Source organism: Anolis sagrei, chromosome 11 (genome assembly GCF_037176765.1).
Source record: "Anolis sagrei isolate rAnoSag1 chromosome 11, rAnoSag1.mat, whole genome shotgun sequence".
In the NCBI taxonomy this organism is placed as follows: Eukaryota; Metazoa; Chordata; class Lepidosauria; order Squamata; family Dactyloidae; genus Anolis; species Anolis sagrei.
Window position 1 is genome coordinate 25,473,234 of NC_090031.1, and position 14,938 is coordinate 25,488,171.

A 14,938-nucleotide genomic window follows, 5' to 3' on the forward strand; every position below is an offset into this window, starting at 1 on the left:
GATCCCTCCCGACAGAGGGCCACCCAGCCTCTGCTTAATACTACTCATGCCAATAATATCCTGGAGTTGGAAGGGATCCCTAAAGCCCACCCAGCCTGACCCCTTAAAGGAAGACACCACCTGGCGGCCAAGCCAAGCACTGTCAATGAGCCAGGCCCATAGAAAGGGCGGCCTCTGGCGGCGGCGCGTGGCTTTGCAGCCTTTCCCGACCAAGCGAGAGACCCGTTCCGTGAGGAGGAGGAGTCCGGCCCGGGTTTTCCGCCCTCGCAGGGAAGAGGCAGCAGCAGGCAGGCCTCAAAGGGAGGTGTAGTTCGCCCGGGGAAAGAAGGGAAGGAGGAAGGAAGGATGGCGGAGCGCTTGTTCGAGGGGCAGGACCACGCGCGTGTGTACCAGAAATACCGCTTCCCGCCCCAAGAAGCCCTGCAAAAGGCCGTGTTTTCCTACCTGGACCGAAAGGTAAAGGTTAGCCGGGGTCGCGGTTTCCAGGCGGCGCTATCCTGCCTAGCAACACAGAGAGAGAGCAGCCAGGTGGGCTGAGAAGGAGGTCCTTCTCTAATATGGGAAGGTCATCCTCATAGAAGACCACTATAGGACATCATCCAGCTCTAGGACTTTAATCATAATATTAATAATTAATATTTATATAATGTTAATAATAACAGTAATGTGTTGTCGAAGGCTTTCATGGTCGGAATCACTGGGTTGCTGTGAGTTTGTCCAGGTTGCCTGGCCATGTCCCAGAAGCATTCACTCCTGACATTTCGCCCACATCTCTGGCTAAAGGCATCCTCAGAGGTTGAGAGTAGGCATGGGCAATCCATGGTTCGAAAGTACTTACAAAACTAGGGGGCACTGGGGCTTTGCTTCCAAAGGGTTGCTAAAGTTGGTGCTTTTGCTTCGAAAGCGTTGCTAAAGTTGGTGCTTTGCTTGCAAAGTGTTGCTAAAATTGATGCTTTGCTTCTAAAGTGTTGCCAATGTTGGTGCATTGCTTCTAAAGTGTTGCTAAAGTTGGTGCTTTGCTTCTAGAGTGTTGCTAAAGTTGGTGCTTTGCTTGCAAAGTGTTGCTAAAATTGGTGCTTTGCTTCTAAAGTGTTGCCAATGTTGGTGCATTGCTTCTAAAGTGTTGCTAAAGTTGGTGCTTTGCTTCTAGAGTGTTGCTAAAGTTGATGCTTTGCTTCCAAAGTGTTGCTAAAGTTGGTCCTTTGCTTCTAAAGTGTTTCTGAACTTGCTGCTTTGCTCCTAAAGTGTTGCTGAAGTTGGTGCTTTGCTTCCAAAGTGTTGCTAAAGTTGATGCTTTGCTTCTAAAGTGTCGCTAAAGTTGGTGCTTTGCTTCTAAAGTGTTGCCAATGTTGGTGCATTGCTTCTAAAGTGTTGCTGAAGTTGGTGCTTTGCTTCTAAAGTGTCGCTAAAGTTGGTGCTTTGCTTCTAAAGTGTTGCCAATGTTGGTGCATTGCTTCCAAAGTGTTGCTAAAGTTGGTGCTTTGCTTCTAAAGTGTCGCTAAAGGTGCTTTGTTTCTAAAGTGTTGCTAAAGTTGGTGCTTTGCTTCTAAAGTGTCGCTAAAGTTGATGCTTTGCTTCTAAAGTGTTGCCAATGTTGGTGCTTTGCTTCCAAAGTGTTGCTAAAGTTGGTGCTTTACTTCTAAAGTGTTGCCAATATTGGTGCTTTGCTTCTAAAGTGTTGCTAAAGTTGGTGCTTTGCTTCTAAAGTGTCGCTAAAGTTGGTGCTTTGCTTCTAAAGTGTCGCCAATGTTGGTGCATTGCTTCTAAAGTGTTGCTGAAGTTGGTGCTTTGCTTCTAAAATGTTGCTGAAGTTGGTGCATTGCTTCTAAAGTGTCGCTAAAGTTGATGCTTTGCTTCTAAAGTGTTGCTAAAGTTGGTGCATTGCTTCTAAAGTGTTGCTAAAGTTGGTGCTTTGCTTCTAAAGTGTTGCTAAAGCCGGTGCTTTGTTTCTAAATTGTTGCTAAAGTTGGTGCTTTGCTTCTAAATTGTTGCTAAAGTTGGTGCTTTGTTTCTAAAGTGTCGCTAAAGTTGGTGCTTTGCTTCTAAAGTGTCGCTAAAGTTGGTGCTTTGCTTCTAAAGTGTCGCTAAAGTTGATGCTTTGCTTCTAAAGTGTCGCTAAAGTTGGTGCTTTGCTTCTAAAGTGTTGCTAAAGTTGGTGCTTTGCTTCCAAAGCGTTGCTAAAGTTGGTGCTTTGCTTCTAAAGTGTTGCTAAAGTTGGTGCTTTGCTTCTAAAGTGTTGCTAAAGTTGGTGCTTTGCTTCCAAAGCGTTGCTAAAGTTGGTGCTTTGCTTCTAAAGTGTTACCAATGTTGGAGCATTACTTCTAAAGTGTTGCTGAAGTTGGTGCAATGCTTCGAAAGTGTCGCTAAAGGTGCTTTGCTTCTAAAGTGTTGCTAAAGTTGGTGCTTTGCATTTAAAGTATTGCTAATATTGGTGCATTGGTTTTAAAGTGTTGCTAAAGTTGGTGCTTTGCTTCTAGAGTGTGGCTAAAGTTCTGGTGGTAAAAATTTCAGAACTCTAACAAAGCGTTCAAGATTTCATTACAAACGGCAGTTCCTAATAGGTTCTGTCATAAAAATCTCAAATAAGGAAATAATAATTGAATTTTGGAAGTTTTGTTAGAGTTCTGAAATTTTCACCACCAGAACTTTAGCAACACTTTAGAAGCAAAGCACCAGCTTTAGCAACACTTTAGAAGCAAAGTTGTGAGGTCTGTTGTGATGTTAGTTGTGTGGTCTGTTGGAAACGAGACAAGAGGGTTTTATCTATATCCCTGTGTAATGATGTCCAGGGTGGGAGAAAGAAAACTCCTGTCTGCTTGAGGTAGCTGTGAATGTTTCAATTGGCCACCTTGATTTAGCATTGATTGGCCTGCAGTTTCAAGGTCTGGCTGCTTCCTGCCTGGGGAATCCTAAAATCATAGAGTTGGAAGAAACTTAGTGGGCCATCCAGTCCAACCCCATTCTGCCAAGAAGCAGAAAAATCACCTTCAAAGCACTCCTGACAGATAGCCATCCAGCCTCTGCTTCAAAGCCTCCAAAGAAGGAGCCTCCACCACACTCCCTCTGGGGCAGAGAGTTCCACTGCTGAACAGCTCTCTCTCACAGTCAGGATGTTCTTCCTCATGTTGAGGTGGAATCTCCTTCCTTGCCTGTAGTTTGAAGCCATTGGGTCCTAGTCTCCAGGGCAGCAGAAGAAAGGAAGCCCGCTCCTTTCCCATTTATACATGGCTATCATGTTTTCTTCCAGCCTTCTTTTCTGCAGGCTAAACATGCCCAGCTCTTCAAGCCGTTCCTCATAGGGATTGTTCTCCAGACCCTTGGCCTGCACTTTCAATGTCTGGGGGAATCATAGAATCCTAGAGTTGGAAGACATATGGCTGAAGGGGGTCAGACTGGATGGCCCTTGGGGTGTCTTCCAACTTTATGAGTCTAATAATAATAGTTAATAATTGTTAATCATGGTTAATAATTGATAATTCCAGTGTCCTGCCTGGCCGGAGTGGAAGGGGGAGGGACTGGGTGGCCCCTGGGGGTCCCTCCCACTTCTTCCAGAATCCCCCAAGGAAAGCTTCTGAGTTGTTTTTGGCCAGGGGAAGGGGACCTGGGGTGGGACTGGGTGGCCTCTCTGGGACCCCTTCCTCCCTTTGAGGGTTCCCCCAGGCTCCTCTGGCTCAACTCTTGCATTTTCTTTCCCTACCCAGGGGGGTGCCTTCGGCCTGGCGCTGGACGTGGGCTGTGGTTCCGGCCAAGGGACTCTCCTGCTGGCCCCACGCTTCCGGAAAGTAGTGGGGACGGACGTCAGCCCGGCCCAGGTCAAGGAGGCTCAGCAGGCCCCACACCCGGACAACGTCTCCTACCAGTAAGTACCAAAGAAAGAGCTTGGCTCACACCTATCTCCAGGCTTAGACATGAGTCTATATGGCTGCTTATGGCTCATACTTCCAGGCTTATGTAGTGCCTGGACGCACTTCTGACCTCCAGGTGTTTTGGACTTCAACTCCCACAATTCCTAGCAACAGGTAGGCTGTAAATGCCAGAGTAGCGTTAGTAGCCTGCAGAATGTCACCGCCTTTTTACTCTCAGTGTGATAAAAACCCCAAAAAATACACATGAGTCTGTTGCTTTAAGTAGAAACAAAAAAATATTTATTTATTTATGACACTAGCTGTCCCCTGCCACGCGTTGCTGTGGCCCATATGGGGGTTCTATGTGGGAGGTTTGGCCCAATTCTATCGTTGGTGGGGTTCAGAATGCTCTGTGACTGTAAGTGAACTATAAATCTCAGCAACTACAACTCCTAAATGTCAAGATTCTATTTTCCCCAAACTCCACCAGTGTTCACATTTGGGCATATTGAGTATTCGTGTAGAGTTTGGTCGAGATCCATTGTTGTTTGAGTTCACAGTGATCTCTGGATGTAGGTGAACTACAACTCAAAAAACCAAAGGACACTGCCCACCAAACTTTTCCAGTATTTTCTGTTGTTCATGAGAGATCTGTGTGCCAAGTTTGGTTCAATTCCATCGTTGGTGGGGTTCCGAATGGTCTTTGATTGTAGGTGAACTATAAATCCCAGCAACTACCACTCCCAAATGACAAAATCAATTTTTTTGAGTGAAGGACATACATTGGGTTGTTAGGTGTATCATGTCCAAATTTAGTGTCAATTCCCCCAGTGGTTTTTGAGTTCTGTGAATACCACAAATTAACATTACATTTTTATTTATATAGATTTACGACATTTATATGCCGCCCTTCTCACGCCGAAGGGGACTCAGAGCGGCTTACAAGATATATATACATACAATATATTATATTATTAGGGTAGTACAGTATCAGTATTATATATTACTATATTGTACTATACCATTATATTGTAATATCATTAGTAATATTACATGTAATATAAAATATATAATTGTAATATCATTATTATTATTTGCTTTATATTGTATAACATTATAATATTATAAAAATTATATGTAAATACAATAAAAGGTAAAGGTTGTCCCTGACATTAAGTCCAGTCATGTCTGACTCTGGGGGTTGGTGCTCATCTCCATTTCAAGCCAAAGAGCCGGCATTGTCCATAGACACCTCCAAGGTCATGTGGCTGGCATGGCTGCATGGAGCGCCCTTACCTTCCCGCCGGAGCGGTACCTATTGATCTACTCACATTTGCATGTTTTCGAACTGCTAGGTTGGCAGAAGCTAGGGCTGACAGCGGAAGCTCACGCCGCTCCCCGGAATCGAACCTGCGACCTTTCGGTCAACAAACTCAGCAGCTCAGCACTTTAACACACTGCGCCACCGGGGGCTCTGTATATACAAAATATTATATTATATTATATTATATTATTAACATAGCACAGGAGACAAGGTGGAACTGTCCCCTGGCCCACTCTCTCTTCACTCAGGCCCAGAGCGGCAGTTGTTCTGGCGGGGAGAGGTCCCCAAATGATGACATATGCAGGAGACAAGATGGAACTGTCCCCTGGCCCCTCTCTCTTCACTCTGGCCCATTCAGTTCTATTCAGTGTAGGCCAAAAACACAAAGCAACACAGAAGAATTGTTCTCACCAATATACAACAAACAAAAGTATTACAGTCTCTCTTCTTAGTTATCAGAAGCATGTCCTTATCTTGCCATGAACAAGCAGTTTCCTTGGTACTCCAAATGGCTTCAGGTTCAGGATGCTGCATAACCACTCCCAGCAACAGCGCAAAATGAGCCATCAAATGCAAAGCTCAAAGCTTACAAAGTTAGTGCCTTGTTATATTCTGAAGCAGATAGCACAGTTAATACTTGTGGTAGCTGTAATAGAAAGGGTTCTGCTCCTCCCTGTTACTTAGAAAAAGCCTGTTGTAAACCCCTAGTAGCAACACAAACACCTGGAAGGAGGGCTGAAGTTTGCTGAGGCCTGGGGTATATGGTTTATTTATTTATATTCTGGAGGTTGCTCGATTTGGCCACAGGGGGGAGCTGTCGCTTCATCCACTATGATGCCGAACCTTTTCCGGCATTTTTATGGTGTCATAAATTAACCTTTAAGCGGTCCCTAATTTCTCTACTGACAGCACAGCTTAGGTGAACAGTAAGCTGGGCTATTTAACAATCGGGAGCTCAATCCCGACTCGGGCTTCGAACCTTTTACCTTTCGGTTGGCAGTGATTTATTTCAACTAGTGATTAACCAGCTGTGCTCCCAGCCCAGCCCTTATTTTTGTGTCATGTTTCCAGACTTATCTATGAGTATACATGGTAGTTTTGACTCCTATTTCTGGATTTCTACATGAGTACCGATGGCAATTTTGGGCTCCTATTTCCGGGCCTAGCCATGCATATAGAGGGGGCCGATTTGCTCAAACGCAAGCCCCTTGGTCAATGACCTGATCTCCCCCCACCCTAGGGCCTGCCCGGCGGAAGAGCTCCCCTTTGCGGACGGGTCAGTGGACCTTCTCACCTCCTTCACGGCGGCGCATTGGTTCGACATCCCGCGGTTCATGCGAGAGGCAGAGCGTGTCCTCGCGCCCTCCGGCTGCCTGGTCCTGACCACCAACACCCTCGACATGCGCCTGCATTTCCGGGACTGCGACCAGGAGCTCACCCAGATCTTCCAAGAGGTGGGTCCCAGTGTAGGATTGGGGAAGGAGGCACAGACCAAGCATTCCTGGCTGGGTTTGGGGTTTCTAAGACCTGTGGGATGTGAGTGAACTACAAATCCCATCATCCTATGTCATTGCCCCCAAACTACAACTCCCATCTTGCTGGGCCAACACACCCCCAAGCTCCGCCATTACTTATGTGTGCCAAGTTTTTTCTGAATGTGGGTGAACTACAACTCCCATCATCCCCTATCATTCCCCCACCAAATACAACTCTCATCATACTGGGCTAATACACACACTGCACAAAAAAACTCCACCATGACTTATGTGTGCCAAGTTTCTCTAGGTGTGGGTGAACTACAACTCCCATCATCCTTCATCATTGCCCCCAGCTAAGACTCCTGTCATGTTGGGCACCCTCCCAAACTCCACCATTACTCCGATTGTGCTCCGATTGTGGGAGGAACTACACAACGCACACCTTGCTGCTAAACTACAACTCCGATCGTCCTCTGCAACGGCTCCCCAGAGCACACCGGCACTTAGGTGGTAGTCAGGGTGGATCTGTGTGCGCCAAGGTCCGCCACATGCCTTCTTGCTCTCTCTCCCTCCCAGTTCCGGGACCGGCTCAATCCCTACATCAGCGACAAAGTCCGCCTGGTGGCCAGCGACTACAAGGAGATCTTTGAGGCCGTGCCCTTCCAGGACAAAGAGCGGTGAGACAACGCAGCAAGCACTTCGGCATTTCCCCCAGATTAGAATCTGCCGCTTACGGCCCAAAACTTGCCCTGGGCTTTCTTTCCACCCCTTCTTTCTTCCTTTCCTCTCCCTTCCCTTCCTTCTCTTTTCCTATTTCCTTCTGTGATTATGATGTTCATTTCTACCCCATTTTTTCTCTCCACAAAAAAACTCCAAAGAGGCTGTGTATCCAGTATTAGTATTAGATGTATTGTTATTAGTGGTAGGATTAGCATTATATTATTATTATTTGAAACACAACAAGATGAGGCCACAGCAGATAAGATCACTCTGCTGGCTGTTATATTGGATCACATGTCAGACACTTCCCAAGTGTTTAGGACTGTGTGATGTATCGGCAAATAATGCGTGCAGATCCCAGTAAGGTGGCCTTGTGCTGCTGCTGCTGCTGCTGCTGCTTCTTCTTCTTCTTCTTCTTCTTCTTCTTATTATTATTATTATTCTGTTCATTTATACCCGCTGTTTCTCCTCACAAGGAGACTCAAACGAGCTTCTCTCCTTCCTTCCTTCCTTCCTTCCTTCCTTCCTTCCTTCTTTCCTTCCTTTCTTCCTTCTTTTCTTTTTTCTTTCTTTCCTTCCTTTTTTTCTTTCTTTTCTTCCTTCCTCCCTCCCTCCCTTTTTCCCTTCCTCCCTTCCTTCCTTCCTTCGTCCTTCCTTCCTCTCTTCCTTTTTCCTTCCTTCTTTCCTTCCTTGTTTCCTTCCTTCCTTCCTTCCTTCCTCCCTCCCTCCCTCCCTCCCTCCTTCCCTTTTTCCCTTCCTTCCCCTCTTCCTTTTTTCTTTCCTACCTTCCTTCCTTCCTTCTTTCTTTCCTTCTTTCTTTCCTTCTTTCCTTCCTTCTTTCCTTCCTTCCTTCCTTCCTTCTTCCTCTCTTCCTTTTTCCTTCCTTCCTTCTTTCCTTCTTTACGCCCTCCCTCCCTTTTTCCTTCCTTCCTCTCTTCCTTTCTTCCTTCCTTCCTTCCTTTTTTCTTTCCTCCCTCCCTCCCTTCTTTCCTCCCTCCCTCCCTCCCTCCCTCCCTTTTTCCTTCCTTCCTCTATTCTTTTTCCTGCCTTCCTCCCTCCCTCCCTTCTTTCCTTCCTCCTTCCATCCCTCCCTTCTTCCCTTCCTTCCTTCCTTCTTTCCTTCCTTCCTTCCTTCATTCCTTCCTTCCTCCCCCTCCCATTTTTCTTCCTCCCTCTCTTCCTTTTTTCTTCCTTCCTTCCTTCTTTACTCCCTCCCTCCTTCCTTCTTTCCTTCCTTCCTTCTTTCCATCCTTCCTTCTTTCCTTCCTCCCTCCCTCCTCCCTTCTTGCTTTCCTTCCTTCCTTCCTTCCTCCCTCCCTCCCTCCCTCCCTCCCTCCCTTTTTTCCTTCCTTCCTCTATTCTTTTTCCTCCCTCCCTCCCTTCTTTCCTTCCTCCTTCCCTCCCTTCTTTTCTTCCTTCCTTCCTTCTTTCCTTCCTTCCTTTCCTTCTTTCCTTCCTTTTTTTCCATCCTTCTTTCCTCCCTCCCCCCCTTCCTTCCTTCCTTCGTTCCTTCCTTCATTCCTTCCTTCCTTCTTTCCTTCTTTCCATCCTTCCTTTCCCGGTCCATTCATTGGAAAATGTGTATATTTTTAATTAGGTTGATTTTAATGCGGCTGTTTATTTACTGATACGTATATGTATATATGGCATTGAATTTTGCCTGCGTGAGGCCGCCCTTTGGGGTGAGAAGAACAGGGTACAAGTGTGGTCAATACATAAACAAACAAATTTATTTATTTATTACTTTGCTTATATACCGCAATTCTCAGCCTAATGGCGACTCATTGCGGTGTACAACATGGAAAAACAGGTGCAAAAATTCAACATACAAAAAAATAATACACAGTACATCATTATCAAAACATCTCATCAAAAACATTAATATAACTACAAGCCATTCCGAGTCGTCTCATCGTCAAGTTCACAATCCAATATCATTCCGTTGTTCCGTTCCTATGGTCGAGTTACCCATTATTGCACTACTATTCAAATGCCTTCTCAAACAACCAGGTCTTTAACTTCCTGCGGAATATCAACAGAGAGGGGGCTAGCCTGATGTCTACGGGAAGGGTGTTCCACAGCCGAGGAGCCACCACCGAGAAGGAAAAGCCAGAGCCAAGTCTGCTCTAGCACAATGACCCTCCCGCAAAGGCAAAATTTGGGAAGTTTAAGGCACTTTCCTGGTGTTGTCAGGATAGAACCAATTTGGAACCAAGGCTGACAACCCAGGAGCCCAAGCGCAGTGCGCCGCGTCGCCCGCCCTGGCTGTCCTGACCCTCCCCGTCCTGTCTTCCAGGGTCACCGACATCGTGGACAAGGTCCCCATGACCGTGGCGGAGCTGGTGGGCTACGTCCAGTCCTTCTCCATGTTCCAGTTGTACCTGAAAGCCCACCCGGAGGAGGCCCGCTCTCAGGTGCAACGCCTCCAGGACAGGTGAGCGCCCACTTTCCCCACTCAGCCCTTCCACTCAGGGTGGGAGATGTTTTCCAGGTTTACGTGTTTCAAAGGAGGCCCCATTGAGGAGAATGGGTGAGGCTTGCTTCCTGCTGCGATGGGCACTTACGATTAGTATTATTATTATTGGGTGCCCTGGGTGGCGCAGTGGGTTAAACCGCTGAGCTGCTGAACTTGCTAACAGCAAGGTCGCAGGTTCGAATCCGGGGAGTGGCATGAGCTCCTGTTGTTTAGCCCCAGCTTCTGCCAATCTAGCAGTTTGAAAACATGCAAGTGTGAGTAGATCAATAGGGACCGCACCAGTGGGAAGGTAAGGATGCTCCATGCAGTCCTGCCAGTGGCCACGTGACCTTGGAGGTGTCTATGGACAACACCAGCTCTTTGAGATTATGAGCACCAGAGTCCCAGAATCGGACACGACTAGACTTAATGTCAAGGAGAAACCTTTACCAATAATAATAATAATAATAATACTTTATTTATACCGTGCCACCATCTCCCCAAAGGGGACTCGGAGCGGCTTATATGAGGCCAAGCCCAGCGATACATTACAGCAACATAAAATATAAACAACAAAATAACATCACAATAAAATAAATAAACCAATCAAGTAAAATATGCAGTACAAAATAACATAATGGAAAATAAAACACAGTGGGCGGGCCAAATGCATGGCATTACCTTTACCTTTATTATTATTATTATTATTATTATTATTATTATTAATAGACTGGGTGGCCCTCTGTTGCGAGGGATCAGATGGTGTCTTCCTTAGAGGCAAAGGGGTCAGACTGGGTGGCCTTTGGGAATCCTTCCAACTCCAGGATATTATTGATATTATTAGTATTAAGGAGAGGCTGGATGGCCCTCTGTCGGGAGGGATCGGGTGATGGTTTCCTTATGGGCAGAAAGGGGTCAGGCTGGGTGGCCTTTAGGGATCCCTTCCAACTCCAGGATGGTATTATTAGCATTAAGCAGAGGCTGGATGGCCCTCTGTTGGGAGGGATCGAATGGTGTCTTCCTTTATAGCAGTGATAGATCTATCATATATAGTTATCTCAGTCATATCTACCTGTCCATCTATCATCCCTTTCTCTCTCAATAATCTCCTATGGACATCTAACTACGTCTGGATGGCTCTCTGCCAGGAGGGATCAGATGGTTTCTCTCTGTATGGCAGAAAGGGGGTCGGAATGGATAGCCTTTGGGGTCCCTTCCAACTCTAGGATATTATCATTATTAAGCAGGGGTTGGGTAGCCATCCACCGGGAGGGATTGGATGGTGTCTTCCTTTATGGCAGTGCTAGATTTCATATATAGTTCTCTCAAGCGTATCTGTCTGTCTACCTATCATCGCTTTCTCTCAATCAGATCTATCACTGTATGGCCCTCTGTCGGGAGGGGTCGGGTAATGTCTTCCTTTAGGGCAGAAAGGCATCAGACTGGGCGGCCCTTGGAATCCCTTCCAAATCTTATTATTATTATTATTATTATTATTACTACCGGTATTATTATTATTATTATTTGAAACGCAACAAGATGAGTCCACAGCAGACACTCTGCTGGCTGTTCTGTTGTTGTTGTTGTTGTTGTTGTTGTTGTTGTTGTTAGGCACTGCACCCAGTGCGCCGATTACCACTGGGACCACCTTGACTGGCTTGTGCCAGAGTCTTTGCACAATAATCAAATGGTAGTAATATATCTATCATATATAGTTCTCTCAGTCATATCATCTTTCTCTCTCAATCATCTAACTACGTCTGGATGGCCCTCTGCCAGGAGGGATCAGATGGTGTCTCTCTGTATAGCAGAAAGGGGGTCAGACTAGGTGGCCTTTGGGAATCCCTTCCAACTCCAGGATATTATTGGTATTATAGGTGGTGCCTTCCTGTATGGCAGAAAGGGGATCAGACTGGGTGGCCTTTGGGAATCCCTTCCAACTCCAGGATATTATTGGTATTATTAGTATTAAGTTGAGGCTGGATGGCCCTCTGTTGGGAGGGATCAGATGGTGCCGTCCTTTAGGGAAGAAAGGGGTCAGACTGCGCAGGATTTGGGGATTATTTGGGGATTGATTTTTGTTTATGTGATTTATAGGATTTGTATTTTATTGATTGTTTATTGATGTTGTGTTTATTGATGTTTTGTTTGATGTACTTTGGGTTTGGCCTCATGTAAGCCGCACCGAGTCCCTTGGGGAGATGGTAGCGGGGTACAAATAAAGATTATTATTATTATTATTATTATTAAGCAGAGGCTGGGTGTCCCTCTGTCAGGAGGGATCGGGTGGTGCCTTCCTGTATGGCAGAAAGAGGGTCAGACTGGGTGGCCTTTGGGGATCCCTTCCAACTCCAGGATATTATTGGTATTATTAGTATTAAGTTGAGGCTGGATGGCCCTCTGTTGGGAGGGATCAGATGGTGCCGTCCTTTAGGGAAGAAAGGGGTCAGACTGGGCGGGATTTGGGGATTATTTGGGGATTGATTTTCGTTTATGTGATTTATTGGATTTGTATTTTATTGATTGTTTATTGATGTTGTGTTTATTGATGTTTTGTTTGATGTACTTTGGGCTTGGCCTCATGTGAGCCGCACTGAGTCCCTTGGGGAGATGGCAGCGGGGTACAAATAAAGTTTATTATTATTATTATTATTATTATTATTATTATTATTAAGCAGAGGCTGGGTGTCCCTCTGTCGGGAGTGATCGGGTGGTGCCTTCCTGTATGGCAGAAAGGGGGTCAGACTGGGTGGCCTTTGGGGATCCCTTCCAACTCCAGGATATTATTGGTATTATTAGTATTAAGTTGAGGCTGGATGGCCCTCTGTTGGGAGGGATCAGATGGTGCCGTCCTTTAGGGAAGAAAGGGGTCAGACTGGGCGGGATTTGGTATTATTAGTATTAGTATTAGTATTATTAGTATTAAGGAGAGGCCCTCTGTTGGGAGGGATCAGATGGTGCCGTCCTTTAGGGAAGAAAGGGGTCAGACTGGGTGGGATTTGGGGATTATTATTATTATTAAGCAGAAGCTGGGTGTCTCTCCGGCGGGAGGGATCGGGTGGTGCCTTCCTGTATGGCAGAAAGGGGGTCAGACTGGATGGCCTTTGGGGTGCCTCTTGAGGACTCTATGAGCTGCCTAAGGTCTTCCTTCTTCTCTTCTCAGGCTCCTGAAGGCGATGGGAACGACTTCCCTTGAAACCAAGCTGGAGTTCTGGAATCGGCAGGTGTGCATCCTGGCTTCCCGGAGACCCATTCCAGATTCCTGACCACATATTAGCCTTTGAAGCCCACAGGGGAGGGAAGGAAGCCCAGCAAACCCATGGGCAGAGAGCCCTGCCCTGCCCTGGGGCCGCTGTCGGGACCACGGCCAAGAGCCAAGGGGAATAAAATTACACGCTTATTGGGTGTGGAGTATCTCTGTTCTTTCACATAGTTAAAGCACCAGAGGAAAGCACAGAAAGTGTGCTTTTGCAGGACGAACTTCCGGCTAGTTGTCTAGTGCAGATCTCCTCGCTAGGAGGTCTTTACCGCCCCCCAGTAGACACACCGGGAAGCGCACCCTGCAGCCCCCAGCCCCAAAGGCACCTTTGCCCACCACTCTGGTATATATAAATAACATTTGTTTTGTCATACGCTGGGCTTGAAATGAAATGCCTTTAAAACAGGACGTGCAGCTTGAGTCCAGCGGGAAGCCAGGGCCCCCGAAGAGAAGCTCTTAGGGATTTTCCACCACAAACAGTCTTTAGAGGGCTTGTGAAATATAACAAAGTCTTTAATTGAGGAACAATCAAACAGAAACTTCTCTTGTCTTCAAAAGGTTAAACAAATGCTTCCAGGCTTTTGTGCAACTGGTGGCTTCTAACTGTTACTTTACTTTAAAGGAAAATCCCTTTATAACTTCTCCCAGGCTGACTGTGAACCTAAACCTAACTGATGTGGGCTCCACTACCGGGTTGAACTGCGTCTCAAAGCACCGAGTGGACCTACCAGCAGGGCCTGTAGTCTCTTCAGCTGGAGTTCTTTGATATTCAAAGCTGTTTTTCCCTCCGAAATTCCTCAGAGCTTTAGGGCTGTTTCCCTGGGAATCTTTGGGAATCTTTGGATGCTCTTAAGACTGTTTCCCCCCGGAAAGTCTTAAGGGTTGAAGCTTTTGCACAGGAGAAACCTGTACACGTTCTGTACATTAGCTATCCTTGCTGAGACTGACCAAAATGGTTCCTATCCCTCTCAGAGCCTGAACAGGGGGCGGAACCAAAGCTTAATGATGATGGACAGGTGACCTGCCCTATAACTGCAAGCTTTAACAGGAAGCCACCCTTCTGCAGAATCCCAAGCCTTGGACTGCACACAAACATTTAATACAAAGCAAATAAAGCTGGAGCTTCTGGTACGGCCGTACCAGCACAACATCATATGCACATACATATAGAATCCTAGTGTTGGAAGATCATCCAGTCCATCCAGTCTCTGATGAATCTCTTTTGGGGTGATAACTTCTCTTGTCAAAAATTCAATGACTGCACGTTGCTTAAGTCGCATTGACTAACTGTCTGCGCAGGGTTCCATACTTAACACTTTAACAACACAACCGTTCAATGCTAAGGCTTCCCACCGAAATGGAACTGTAGAGGAGAATCTACTGAATAAGCCAGTACCTGCCACATACCAGTGCTTCCATCTGTTGAGGAGTTACGAAGGTGGAGGCATTACTTTTCATTCAACCCTCGTACTATACAATAATGTTGTAATATTTTGGAGTATTACATGTAATATAAAATATGTAATGATAATATTGCATTATAATTAGTATTATATTATATTATAAATATTTTATATATCTATATACATAAAAATGTAATGTTCGTTTGTGGGATTAACAAAACTCAAAAACCACTAGACAAATTGACACCAAATTTGGACACAAGACACCTAACAACCCAATGTATGTCCTTCACTCAAAAAAATTGATTTTGTCATTTGGGAGTTGTAGTTGCTGGGATTTATAGTTCACCTACAATCAAAAAGCATTCCGAAGCCCACCGACAATGGAACTGAACCAAACTTGGCACACAGTTCTCCCATGACCAACAGAAAATACTGGAAGGGCTTGGTGGAC

General features: G+C 45.9%; 1 protein-coding gene across 1 annotated transcript; it reads left to right on the forward strand.

Moving 5' to 3' along the window:
• The first annotated feature begins 242 nt into the window (after window positions 1-242).
• Window positions 243-13,222, forward strand: LOC132763479 (putative methyltransferase DDB_G0268948). Its single transcript, XM_060756973.2, has 6 exons — window positions 243-456; window positions 3,702-3,859; window positions 6,410-6,623; window positions 7,224-7,324; window positions 9,664-9,801; window positions 12,986-13,222. Exons 1-6 carry the CDS (start codon window positions 346-348, stop codon window positions 13,086-13,088), a joined length of 825 nt encoding a protein of 274 aa, XP_060612956.2. The 5' UTR covers window positions 243-345; the 3' UTR covers window positions 13,089-13,222.
• Window positions 13,223-14,938: the final 1,716 nt, after the last annotated feature.

What these genes read in the sequence shown, in the direction of transcription:
- LOC132763479 (XM_060756973.2), top strand. Translation starts at nt 346, where the DNA reads ATGGCGGAGCGCTTGTTCGAGGGGCAGGACCACGCGCGTGTGTACCAG. An exon ending in CCGGACAACGTCTCCTACCA is followed by an intron (nt 3,860 to 6,409) that starts GTAAGTACCAAA and finishes CCCCCACCCTAG; the next exon opens with GGCCTGCCCGGCGGAAGAGC. An exon ending in CCCTTCCAGGACAAAGAGCG is followed by an intron (nt 7,325 to 9,663) that starts GTGAGACAACGC and finishes CCTGTCTTCCAG; the next exon opens with GGTCACCGACATCGTGGACA.